This window comes from Furipterus horrens, unplaced genomic scaffold, assembly GCF_987537825.1.
Source record: "Furipterus horrens unplaced genomic scaffold, mFurHor1.1.pri manual_scaffold_9, whole genome shotgun sequence".
Classification (NCBI taxonomy): Eukaryota; Metazoa; Chordata; class Mammalia; order Chiroptera; family Furipteridae; genus Furipterus; species Furipterus horrens.
In genome coordinates, this window is record NW_028327179.1 from 88,322,835 (window position 1) to 88,335,503 (window position 12,669).

A 12,669-nucleotide genomic window follows, 5' to 3' on the forward strand; every position below is an offset into this window, starting at 1 on the left:
GGGTGAAGTAGCAGCAAAGAAACGTCCTCTATCCACATCTCCTCATCCACTCGTGGGCCCTGATGCTGATGCATGGGGTCAGCTGGATCAGAGAGCCCACTCTGGAATCTTCTGGTCAGGTCCCTCATTGTGGGACTGGCCATCCTGGACAGGCTGACGGCTGGCGGCTTGGTTCAACCGTGTTGGCCAAGCAACTGAGAGAGAAGGGATCTAGGAAGGAGGGAGAGACAGAAAGAGGCAGAGAGGCAGAGAGGCAGACAGACAGCGCTGCTCTGGGGATGCTGCTGACGCCAGTCGGAACTTGCACTTGGTAAAGATGATCATCTAGACTGAGGCACGGCTTGGTGTGTCCCTCCCTCCAGGGGGCCCTGGAAGGACGGTTCTCAGCTGTCTAAGCTCATGAGGGTTATGACTTGTTCTAGTTTGTAGGCCAGTTTCTGCTTCCCACACTGGTCATCGTGGTCCAGAGGTCCAAGGATCTGTTGAGGGAGCAACAACAGGGACGTCACTAGTTTGTAGGTATATGTCTGTGTGCTTAGGGTACTCACAGATTGGGGGAGGGGCGCAGTCAAGAGGTGTGGGAAAACTTGTGCATGTGGAGATGCACGCACAGCACCACTGGGTAAACCGGGATGGAGAGTGTGGAGGCACCTGGGCACAGGTACAATGTGTGGGCCCCTGATTCTCAATGAACACAAGATGTCAGCACACACATCAGCATGTCCGAGTTAACGTGTACATTTCACTGCCCATGTAAGACAGCTTACAGCTTACAGTGACCTCCAGTTACCTGCAGGTCAAACCTTAGACAGTTCAATACCCTGGTATCTTGGTGGAATGTAACTTTTTAGATATTAAGAAACTCCACTCCCTCCCCCAATAAAGGAAAATCTTAACTCATTTGGCTTTACTTTGTGAGAAAAAAAAATCACTGGAAGCTTCATATATCTTAAGCTTTACTGGTCATTACCACCTAATGGATAGTGTCTGCCAAAGCCTTTCCTAAGATCAGACTGTTGGTGGAAGACAATGACCATGAACATTTGTGGCATAGGAAGAAAAATGTGTTCAAATTGGACTCAGACTCGGGAGATGTGGGACTGAGTAAGGGTCCCACCAGTTTCCAGCTGGGTGATCTGGGATGGGACATGTAACTGCTCTGAACCCCATCTCTGTTACCCACTTCCTCATCTGTACAATGTGGGGACAGCTGCCCCCCCACCCCCCGAGCTGCTCCAGGGGAGAGGATAACGTCAGGTAGCATATGTGAGCACCCCTCTCACGATGTCTACTCTGGGAGGGGCACACAACCAAAACGGGTAAATCTACTGGGGCTGGGGTCTGAGGGGGCAGGGGCAGCCGGGGGAAGGAGAGAAGGAGGAGGCCAAGGGCTTGAGGGGAGGCTCCCAGAGTTTTGGATTTCCTGGCCCAATTAATGTATTTTTAACTGGGGAGACTAGGATAGACTTGGCAACTTCTTAGCCGGCCAAGAATCAATAGTTACTGGCACGAATGTTTCATAAAGATGGGCTATTTTAACTCCAACTGTTGGCAAGTGCCCCTGTAGACTAAGGAGCTGCTCTTTCCAAGATGAGTCATTGTCCTTATTTCTGTCATGTGGCCACGGACAGGTACAAAAGTTGTCCTGGGCCAGCACTGGCCCGCAGACACATCAGGTCCCTCCCCCAAGGTGCCCATCACCAACTTCCCCTCCACTTGAGGTTCACAGCATTATGTGGGACACCAGGCCCTGCACCCTGCTGGGTTCCTTCCTTATCCTGGGGTTTGTAGACCCTCTCTTAGTGACAAGACTGGGAGGAGATAGAGAAGCCATGGCATAGAGAGGGTGGTTATGTTGCTGCTCAGGCCTAGGGAGTGTGGACCTGCACCCACTTGGTTTAAGCCTGCATGACTGAGAAAGCTCCCATGAACACCTTTGTGCTGACCAGGAAGAAGGCAGTGACCTCAGGTAAGGTTTCCAACAAGTGTTCTGTATCTACTCTGTTCTCTACCATCCCATTCCATCCCATCCCATGTGGCTTACCCATGGGGGAGGGGAATTGTTTATTTTAAAAAAATTAGATAAAAGAGAGAAATGGAAAAAATAAGAGAGAAAATAGCGAGGAAGAAACAGGGAAAAAGAAAGAAAAGGAAAGAAACAGCTACTTGATCTACATATCTGAGATAAACAGAGATTAATGCAGAATGTATAGAATGGGACATTTCCAGTTCGAGTCTTTGCAGTCCAGCCCAGAGCTTCCCTGGCGGAAGTGGGAGGTGCCTGAGGGGTGCGCTTGGCCCCAGCAGCATGGTGGGGCTCACCTCCTCACTGTACTTGCCCACGTAGGAGAAGATCTCCGAGAGCGCGCTCATGGTGTTGAACTCATTCATGTGCATCCTGGACTGCTCAGCCAGGTACGCGTTCATGTCCTGGTCGCTGATGGCCGGCATCTTCCCGATGTCCGAGTAATACCTGCCAAGACGGGGGTGGGAAGGAAAGCGGTTGGAGTTGTGCCCATGGAGAGAGGGATACTATTAGCACTGTGTCTGGGGCCAGCAGATGCCTGCATGTGACCCCTGGGGACCACGGTGGGCGTGCTCCCATCTGGGCTGCTGGGTCTGCCCAGAGAGAGCCCTCTGCAGCTCTGGATGCAGGAGGCACAGCGGGAAGGATGCGGTGAGGGGACCAGACACTTTCAGAGGGTGGACAGGGGTGGGATCAGGAATAAAGAGGAGACGTTTCCTGCAGTGGCTTTGCTCCCAGCTACGTCGGACGGTCGCTCATGTCCCCCTCACACCCCTTCCCTTAGACGTAAGAGGCCCCCTCCACAGGCCCCACAGGCTCTTCCAAGCAGTTGCTCTGTCTTGATGTCCTCCTCTCCCTGGGATTAACCCGGAGGAGCGGGGGGCTGCTTGGGGAGAGAGGCTGGCAGAAGGCAATCAGTCACTGTCACTTGCAGCTGTGCACTGCTGTCAAATGGTTAATTAGATGCCAGCATTTACATTTTTAATTTCTGCAATTTGACATTTTATGCAGCAAACCCCAACTCTCTGGCCAGAGGGGAGCTGTGCAGTTTCCTAATGACAAACCGAAGGGCCCGAGGGCCCAGAAGACAGCCACACCTACTCTCTCCTGGCACTTTCTGGATGGGAGCCACGGATAAGGGACCAAGTCCCTGCAAAGGCAGGGAGGTGTTGGGACAATGGGGAACACACCCAGGAGTCCCTGCAGGGCCTTCCATGCCAGGGAAAGCAGCCTGAGAACCTAAAATAGGGGAGGATGCAGAGACAGTCACCAGGCGGGGACTAGAATGAGGCATCTGGGGCACAATGTTTCACACTCTCACCTGTGTGAGTGTAGGTGACAATGACAGTCCCCGAGAGTTCCCAGAACTCAAAGCTTGATCAGATAGATAAGTGTAGGGGCATTTTCAGAAGCTCTGCATACAGTCTCACCCTGGGCCCCAGCCCTGAGTCTCTCCTGCCTCCCTCACTGCTCTGACCATGAATCTGTTAGTTCTGGCCCATGGGCGCCCAGGAGCTGGGTGACAGGCTGGCACTGGTGGCACGTGTGTGCTACTCCAGCCACCATGTTCGAGGGGCTGCAATGGAATAACAGTTCAGCTGGCCGCCCCAGCATTCCTGGGCCAGCGAGGGCAGGGTGGCCGCCCTGCCCTGAGCCACAGCCCTGCTGTGATTGCAGACCTGTTGTTTTGTCTGGAAAATGAGGGACACAGTGGGAGGGAGATGAAATCCGTGTCCTCCGGCAAGGAGGGGGCTGGTCGGACAGACACTCCTGTCCCTTGGGAACCTACCACACAGACACACTCACCAACTGCATTGTGGGGCTGATTGCATTCTGGCAGGAGGTCTTGGCCCATGACGTGCTGTCGATAGGCACAAGGACAAGCGCTTGATGAAATGGCTTTTCTCAGAGGCACATCTGGATTTCCATCCTGCACAACCTTCTTCTAGTGTGTGGTCCTCTGTCTCCTGGCTCCTCCTCATCTTTGCAAGTACTGGGGCCTCAGTTCCTAGTCCTGCTTCATTTTGATCCTTTGCTCCATCCCAGAAGATCCTGCTCTACCAGGCCTGTAGCCCACCCACTCCCCAAATATCTTCAGGTTCCTCAGAAAACTGCACAAGACTCTAGCTGTCGAATTCCAGCCAGAGTCCCGAGTCATTGCCACTATGTCTGGAATACAATAAATGGCAACATTCCATTTTATAACAGAGACCCAGGGGTTTCTGCACACCTCCCAACCTGGCCACTCACGATTCCATGGCCACTGAGCAGAATATGTTTGTCAGGTAAAACGTTATGTTCTTGGCTTGTATTGGTAAAAAACATGAACAAAGGTCTCTCACTTCTGTTCCATGGCCAGCAGCCAGACGTGGCTCTGCTAACACGGCTGGGTCCAGAGATCTCTCCAGGCAGTTATACTCTGTCACCCTGGGCAGTCAGAGCAACTGACCGGGAGAGACCCAGGTCCCCCCAGATAGGACGTGACTGTCACCAGAAGCAAAGACTCCTGCTGTGTCCATTACCTGCCTAGGAACCTTTCACAGGTAGATGGATAGTTCTGTCAGGCTTTTGGCAAACACCAGGATGCCACCCCTACCACTGCCAATGCTGCCTTTCCGGTCCCAGGAGTGTGTGAGAGTCCAAGTTATGGACCATGTCTCCATGGAGACAGCAGATGCCCACACCCCATCCCTTTGCAATGGCTTGTAGCACACAAAAAGCCCAGTCCATTTCTCTGAAGAGGATATTTATGAAGTGTGTCTGTGAGACAGAGAGAGAGGTTGGGGGCGGGGCAGGGTTGAGAGTAGTATGGGGAGAGGGTAGGGGTCCAAATCTTCCCATCTGAAGTCATGCACGACAAGGCTGCCTGGTCCCACTTGGCATATTCTCTCTAACCATGTGGTCAGGTCCACGCCAAGCAGCCCATGTCTCCTCTGTCATTTATGTGTGGAGGTGCTGGATTGGACCAGTGCTTCTCTGGGGCCACATACTAGCCCATGAGTGGATCATTGTGTGTCCTCATTTCAGAAAGCTCTAAATTGCTGACTGAGCAGCCATGGAGAGCGCAGTGCCCTGGATGAGTGTGTGGCTCACGGACCTTCAGTCCCGTTCTCATCCCAGCCCTGCCTGGGCTAAGTGGGCCCATCCTGCCTGCAGGGTTCTGCCCCTCCCCTGCCTTGACCTCTCCCTACTTCTCTCCACCCCTTGAATCTGATGATGATCTTATCCTGGCATCTATCCACCGTGTGCCAATTGCTTACTCCTCAGGCCTTGCTGTGCTGGGCTCTGCCACTGAGAAGCCTTACTGATTGTGAAGGATGCAATTATGTCCTATTAATGAACTTCAAACAACTGTTCGTATTAGCTGGCTGTGCAGTGAGGAAGGGAAAGGTCAGCCTGAGCCCCTGTTGAACTTGCTCCTCTGGGATTTCTGCCTGCAGGTGAGTCCTTCTTCAGAAGAGATGGGTATTCTGAAAGTCCCCAGGGTGCCCCTTGAGCTGGCAGGGCCTGGCAGGCTGGCCAAAGCCAAGCCTACTGAGGAGGTCCAGGCCCTATCATTGGCCTTACCCAACTGTCTTTGCAGCATTTGCTCATACCACGTAGATGCCTGCATTCCTGTGGTCCGATGTCAGTCCTCAGGAGCTGCTCTAAAGGGAAAGGCCCCAGAGAGCTGGGTCCTACACTGTTGGCCAGTCTGCAATGTTACACATTGGTAGGCTGCTATGCAATGGGCCCGGGGTGCGATGGTGGGCATCTTATCTCTACTTTTAGGGTCAGAAGGTGGTCTCCAAGCCCTGAACTCTTAGAGAAGAACAAAGTTTTCTCATCCCTTCAAACACCTCAAGACAGAGATCAGACATGAAAAACATTGGAGCCTGCGGCTCTGATGTCCCCAGGCACTTGCCTTTCAAGGCCCTGCCTGCACAAACGTCTTTCCCTTTGTGAACCATTCACTGGCCTCAGTCCCTGAGTGTCTCACCATTGTGACTCGTGGGGCTTGTCCAGTGCCTGTCTGTGTGTCCTTCACCATGAGGGCCACAGGAAAGGATCAGGTCTAATCTATCCCAAGTCCCCAGTGGATACCATACACGTTTGACCTAAGGATTAATGAACAAGTTAATGAAATGTCTATACCTCACCTCCAGTGTTGCTCCCAGGGTGAACTGTCACCGCTTTATATTTTGAATAGATGGTTTCCTTGGGAGGCATATTTAAATATTTAAAATTCTTAACCTTTCCCATGCGGTGACACCTGTGATCGATGGCGTTCATATGTGTGACACGCCTCTCATCCAATCCCCGGTGGGCCAGCTGCGACTCCACTGTACTCATTCCTACATGGGAAGCCTCTGCCTGCAACTGAGTGAGGCTAATGTGGCCACAGGGGCATCCTTGAAGCTCTTCTAGATTAAAACAAGAGGAAATTACTACCAAACATGAACATTTTACTGCTATTGGTAATGAAATAGAAATTACAACTGATCATGCCACGCCAGTTCATGGTGACAACAGGGCTGAGTTCTGCTCTGCAGGAGGTATGTGGCAGCTGATTGCTGCTGGGAAACCAAGAGGTTCCTCTCCTTTCTCTAGATGCAGCCATGAGCAAAAACCCTAATACTTGAACGGAGGGAGTAAAGATCCGGAGTCTGCAGAGGGGCTGCCAACTCTTTGCACTGCGAGGTATTTGGAAGCAGAAAAGGGTTGGAAGAATGGAACAGAGGCTGGGTAGATGAACTTCTAGGAGGTGCTAACCAGCATCTAGGCTGTTCAGCCAACAGAGTTATGAGGCCTCCTGAATCCATATGCTTTGTATCCCCTTTATAGAGACGGCTAGTTGGGGTAAACCCTGTTCCTTAGCCGTGATGGGACAGAAGGCCACTCCAAAAGTATGACAGTGAGTTACTAAGCCTGCGTTTTGTGCAGGCTGTCTGTGTGCTCACAGCAGCAGGGCAGTGAATTCGGAGGTGGGTGAACCATGGCCACAAAAGGAGGGGCTTCTACCATTGTTCTGAACTGGGGGAGGCGGGAGCTGTGCTGGCTGCGGGTCCGGAGTGAGTTCTGCACTCTGGACTTCACTTCCCCTTTCTGGGAGCCAGACAAGCTCAGAGGCTAGACTCATGGGGAGCGAGAGTGGGACTGATCTATTCATCACCAAGTGAGAAGCACTCTGGGCTTGCTCTCCACGTCTGTCACTACAGTTTCCCCATCCCTCCATCTTTGTACCCTCATCCCGGAATGAGAGGAGAAGGGATTTGGGACCTCAGGCAAGAGGAAAATGACTTCCCTGAGAGTGCCATTGGTTGCTAAGGAACTGGTGGGATAAGAAGTGGAAACTGTCAAACCACTCCTAAAAATAACCAAATGGACCAGGGTTACCCGTGACCTGTAGCAGCTGCATGGCACAAATCTCATTTAGCACCAAGTGAAAGGGAGCCCATTAGCCTGGTGCATGCATTATTCTGAACTCCAACTAACCAGCTGTGTTCCGGGCAGTGTTCTCTGTGCAGATGTTTCATAAATGCTCCAGCCCTTCACATCCCCACTCCCTTCCTCCCTGCCCGAGGGCCTATCACGGAGACCTTGCATTGGTGCAGGGTCAACCAAGAACCCGGATGCTGCCTCTTTCTTTCTTTGCTGAAGAGCCAGCTGACCACTTAGGAGAGTCCGCTCCTGGCAGGGCCACTGGCAGAAGAATGTGCCACTGTCTACATAGAGGAATGTAAGAGCCTTCCTTGGTGACTCAGACACAATCAGACACAAAAACAAAAGAGGGAGCACTCTAACAGCCAAGGCTGCAAGCCCACCACACGCATGAGCAGCAGTGGGTGGGGAGGATATCAAAGAACAGAGGGAAAAGAAAAGCCAACCCTCTTAGGAGAACTCTGTTACTGAGGTGACGGGACCCCACACCCCCTTAGTTACTTCCTCTGTACAGGGAAGGCAATGTGCAAGTATGAGGATGTCTCTCCACCATGAGCGAAATGATACTGTTCGTTTTGTCTGTTTTTGGTTGCTAAGTCTCTTTTACTCTTCAAACAGGCACTAAATCTGAGCTTCCATCCAGGTTTTCTATCTTTAAACTACTTGGTAAAAAGAGAAAGGGACTCTACAATCAGGACCGTCACACAGAGCTGTGCAGGCTGCTCACTGCACGCAAGTGTTCAACAAACTCTGCACCCTGGTGTGGGGCCACCTCCTCTGGTAGGAAGGGCACCTTCTTTATTTCACACGGAGATACCACATGGGTTGGCACAGGCACTCAAAGTATCGTGAATAGTAGTAGAAAAGAGGTTTGGGAGTCAGCTGGGTTTGGGGGTCACTTTGATCTTGGCCACTTAAATCATCTTGGGCTGATTACTTAGCCATCTGTATGTATATTTCTTCACTCTCGTGGGCACAAGGTGAGGTTACAAGTCCTGACTTCTTACATACCAGGGCTACCATCATGAATAAATAAATAAAGTGTCATCTGTCTGCTTAGCTCAGGGGCTTGGCATATGGAGCTGCTATGGTGCAGACAAACTAACAGTGTTCTTTACCAGGAGTTAACTTTGCACCAAGACAACCCAGCTCCACAGCTTACAGGTGGCCCCTGGTCACAGGTGCACTGCATGAGGCTGTGGTTACATCAGGGCCAAGAACACACTGACCGTGAGGCCCAGGGCATCAAGAACTCACGGTGTGAGAGTCAAGGGACTGGGACAGTGAGAAACTGTTTGGAGTGACAATGACATCCCCACAGAATGCTGGGAGAACTGCCAGATGGACCAAGGCAGATGGGGAGAGGCCTCCAGCCTTTTTGTGACAAGATGTTATTAAGTCTCTCCCTGGAAGTCTTTTTTATTCTTTAGTTTTGGTAGGGATTAGAGCAGGGGACTATATGTTCTTCCTGGCCCTAGAAAGTACTTCAGCCACTAAGATCCAGGCCTTGTATGCAGGGAAGCAGAGCCTGGTGGCCAATTCTAGCCAAGTTCCCCGGTTCTCATTCAGTAGCCCACACTAGGTGCAGGGGTATGGGTGTTGCAACTGCAGGGTGAGGCTTTGTGAATGACACTGTGGAGGGTGCCCCGGCCCCGCACTCACCTCTCCACCCAGCTCTTGTAGCTGGGGATGTCCTTGGCATATAGCAGCTTGTTGGAGGGAGAGTCCTTGCCCAGCCGGTGCTCCGACGTGGAGCAGGAGTCCATGAAGGTCTGGGCCACCACGGAGAGGCAGGCGTCTGTGATGCTGCTCTTGTGGATGTCAAACACGAACTGGGGGTTCTTGATCATGTTAACCCAAAATCGCAGTGGCAGACTGTGTGGAGGAAAGAGGCAGATAGTCAGAAGAGGTCGGGGCGGGGGGGGGGGGGGGCTGTATCTTGGCCCAGAGAGGTCTCTGGAGAAAGAGAAGAGGCCGGACACCAGCAGTTCTTAAGGGCCGTCTCTATGCCACCAGTTTACCTCCCAGGAAACCGAGGATCAGCAAGGCTGAATAGCCCATCCAGAGATACCATGCAGATGGGCCCTGTGGAGGGCGTGACACCCATCTGGGACTGCACGGCTCAGTCTCCCCTCGGAGCACAGGCTCTGGGGTCAGAGGAGCTGTGATGGGTGCTGTGAAGTAGAATTTCTGACTGTTCCACTGTCTGCCTCCTATGCCAGATACAAGGCATAACCACTTGGCGAACCTTAAGGAATAGCCTGGAGTCTAGGCTTTGTGTCGTATTCTCTGCCATCCACTGTGCGGCTTGGAAGACATGACACCCCTCTTCCCTGCCTGGAAACATCAGCTTCTCCCCACATAGTGAAGGCACCAGAGTGGAGGAGTTCAAGAGGAGCTGGCTTATCACCAAGTTGGCTCTCTTAGGAAATCCAGCTTCATGGCCCCTCACCTGCCCCACGGTGCCCCCTCCTTCTCCTCCCTCTTTCATCCGGACGACACCTACTGTCTACCAAGAACCGTGCCAGCAATGGGGGAAACAGTGTGAATAAGGCAGATCCTTTGCCCTCAAGAAGCCTGCACTCTGGTGGGTTCTGGGGAAGTCAGACATGCAATCAAGTACGTGCTCTGAGAACTGTCCCTGCTAGAACCGAAGGATGTGCAGGTGCCTCATGGGACACAGGGAGGTGTCATCAAGTCTTCCAGATGGAAGTGTCCGGAGAGTCTCCACAGAGGGCACAGCACTTGATAGTCTGAGTTTTAAAGGTGCAGAGCTGTTCCTTAGCTGGATGAGGCTTGGAAGGTGCCGCTGGTGGGGGACTCAGCTAAACAGAGACGAAGAGGAGGAACACTGTGCACGGTGGTCTGGTACCTGTCAGTCACTCTCTGTTGCAAGAAAGGGTCCCAGGTCATTGGGAGAAACTTGCCCCCTGTGCTCTGGGCTGTCCTCTGCTGGCTGTCTGATTCTGTGGCTTCCCTCCGGCCACCTAGACGGAGGTGAGGAAGCAGGGTGGCACCAAGCAAGGGATGGCTATTTCCTTCCCTCTGCCCGCAACTGCTCTCCTCCTGCCAGCTTTATTGCTGTTTTGGTTGCTGTTCTCTCTGTGGGTAATAGTTAGTGTTCCTATGTGTTTGACTTGCCTCTTAGAACTCTTTGAATTACATTATTTCAATACAGCGGGTACAATATTTCTATAGATGTTGTATCTCCCCGCAGTCAGTACATGTGTACAAAAAGTGCTATAAATACAGTCAGATCTCACATTTGAAACAGCCAATCCAGCAACAAGTATTTAAATTCCTACAACGTGTGCATCGTGGGATGTGGGCACACAGCACTGAGTTCTGACAATGTTAAGTGGCACCTGTTTCATCTCGGAAAATTCAGATAGGAAGTAAAAGGAAAGTCATGACACGGGTGAAAGTCAGGGTCACAGCAGCTGCCCAGGAGAGACCGTGATGGCTGGGTTCAGAGCCCTGGATGAAAGACTCCCAGCTGCCCAGCCGATACAGCCTCCTTGCCACATCCTCCTGTTCCCAGAAGTCCCAGCCAGAGGAGGGACCCTGAGAGTCCATAGCGGTTGCACGGATGTCTTTCCCCAATGCTCCCTCTCTTTAAGCCAGTTGTGCTGACAGGCAAATCAAACCGGGACGCTGGGGCATCACAGAGTCTCCTGCCTAATGAAATATTAGCATATTATTAACATTAGCAATGGCACTAATCTCTGGTTGATTACAGCCACTCAGGCTAAATGAGAAGGAGGCTTATTTAAAAGAGAGAAGGTAGGAGAATGTGAAGTAAGATGGTGAGGAGAGGGTGAGTTATAACTTTGGCCAGGAATAAAGCAACAATCTCTTATCAATCAGGAACAATTAACTCTAAGTCAATATGCGGGTCTCATCAGTCCTGGACTATTGCTTCTGGCCCAGGCAGCAATAATGAGGGTCAGGGAGTGTCCTTTGGTGCCCGGCTTTCCTTCACGGGGCCTGAAGTTCTCTATGAACTGAGTACCTGAGTACTCAGAAGAGCCCACACCCCAAGGACATTATGGCATCCTCTGGTGGCCCTACTCCCACAGGAGGTCTGAGCTGAACACGTACAGTTTAGATGCTATTTCAGGTGACCTACCTATAATGTGCTACAAGGGCATGTAGAGATTTTTTGAAATACCAGCTCTCCCCAGCCAGACGAAGAGCTGTCTGCAGACGGCTGATATGCACATAGGTCAGTAAGTAGGAAAACTCACTGGCAGAGAGAAGCAAATTCGGAAGGTGGGGACATGCCCCTCGGAACAGCTCTGCCTAAGATCGCTATGCACAACCTCACAAGCGGCAGGCAGGCTGGCTGGTTGTCAGGCTCTGAGCTGGTTGTCAGTGTCCCCAGCTGGGTCTTGGTGCCACGCCAGATCAGGACCTTGGCCGGCCTCCCTGACGGTGTCCCCTGCTCCTCCTTCACTCACCAGTTGCTTTTCCAGGTGTGGCGGACATGCGGGTCGTGAATGCCATGCTTATCGGCCTGCTCGTCCAGGAAGTCAAACATGTACTTGATGGCCAAGGGCAGGGCGGAGCCGCGGTGCGCTGTGCTGAAGATGGTCTCGAAGAGGTCATCCACGAACTTCTGCAGTGTGCCCTGGGGAGGCGGCACAAGGTCACACACAGCTCCCGCAGGGAGCTCTCAGGAGGACGGTTTTACAGCCTGCCGTGCAGACGGGGAGGGGAGGACAGTGTGGAGCCAGGCCAGCTTGGGTGACATCGGGTAAGTGCGTGTATCCAATCTCCCCCACCCCCTTCATCTGTCTCTAACAGATTTAAATTTCCTCTGCACGTGGGAAATAGATATACCGCTGATGACTGGACCTAAGCAAGCCTTCCTCTGCCAACTACATGAATCGGTTTAACACCCTTTGGTGGTGTTATTTTAGCACTTTTCACAAATGCTAATGAACAACTCACCCAGTCAGAGCAGACAAACCCAATCTGCTGGTTTTGTTTGGGCGTTATTCACTCCGGCTAATGAACAGTTACCCGTTTGGCTCTGCAGAGAGCGGAGCCCAGGCCAGCCTCAGGAGCGAAAGACTAATGCCAGGCACAGAATGCCCCCAGCACCGGGATGTGAAATGGTGCCTGGAAAGTCACTGCTGGAGCCCCGACCCCCATCACTGGAGTGTATATGACACCCAGAGGGAAGGATGGCAGGAGGACGTGGATAGATGTGGCGAGTG

General features: G+C 52.2%; 1 protein-coding gene across 1 annotated transcript in view; it reads right to left on the bottom strand.

Annotated features, from left to right (window-relative positions):
• Nucleotides 1-252: 252 nt before the first annotated feature.
• Nucleotides 253-12,669, bottom strand: part of PLXNA4 (plexin A4) — a 412,730-nt gene continuing 400,313 nt past the window's right edge. The window contains exons 29-32 of the mRNA XM_090287527.1: nt 11,908-12,077; nt 9,110-9,322; nt 2,323-2,473; nt 253-479 (exon numbers count right to left, since the gene is read on the bottom strand). Of these exons, the coding sequence (XP_090143653.1) occupies nt 384-479; nt 2,323-2,473; nt 9,110-9,322; nt 11,908-12,077 (630 nt within the window). The 3' untranslated portion in view covers nt 253-383. The remainder of the gene's footprint in view (nt 480-2,322; nt 2,474-9,109; nt 9,323-11,907; nt 12,078-12,669) is intronic.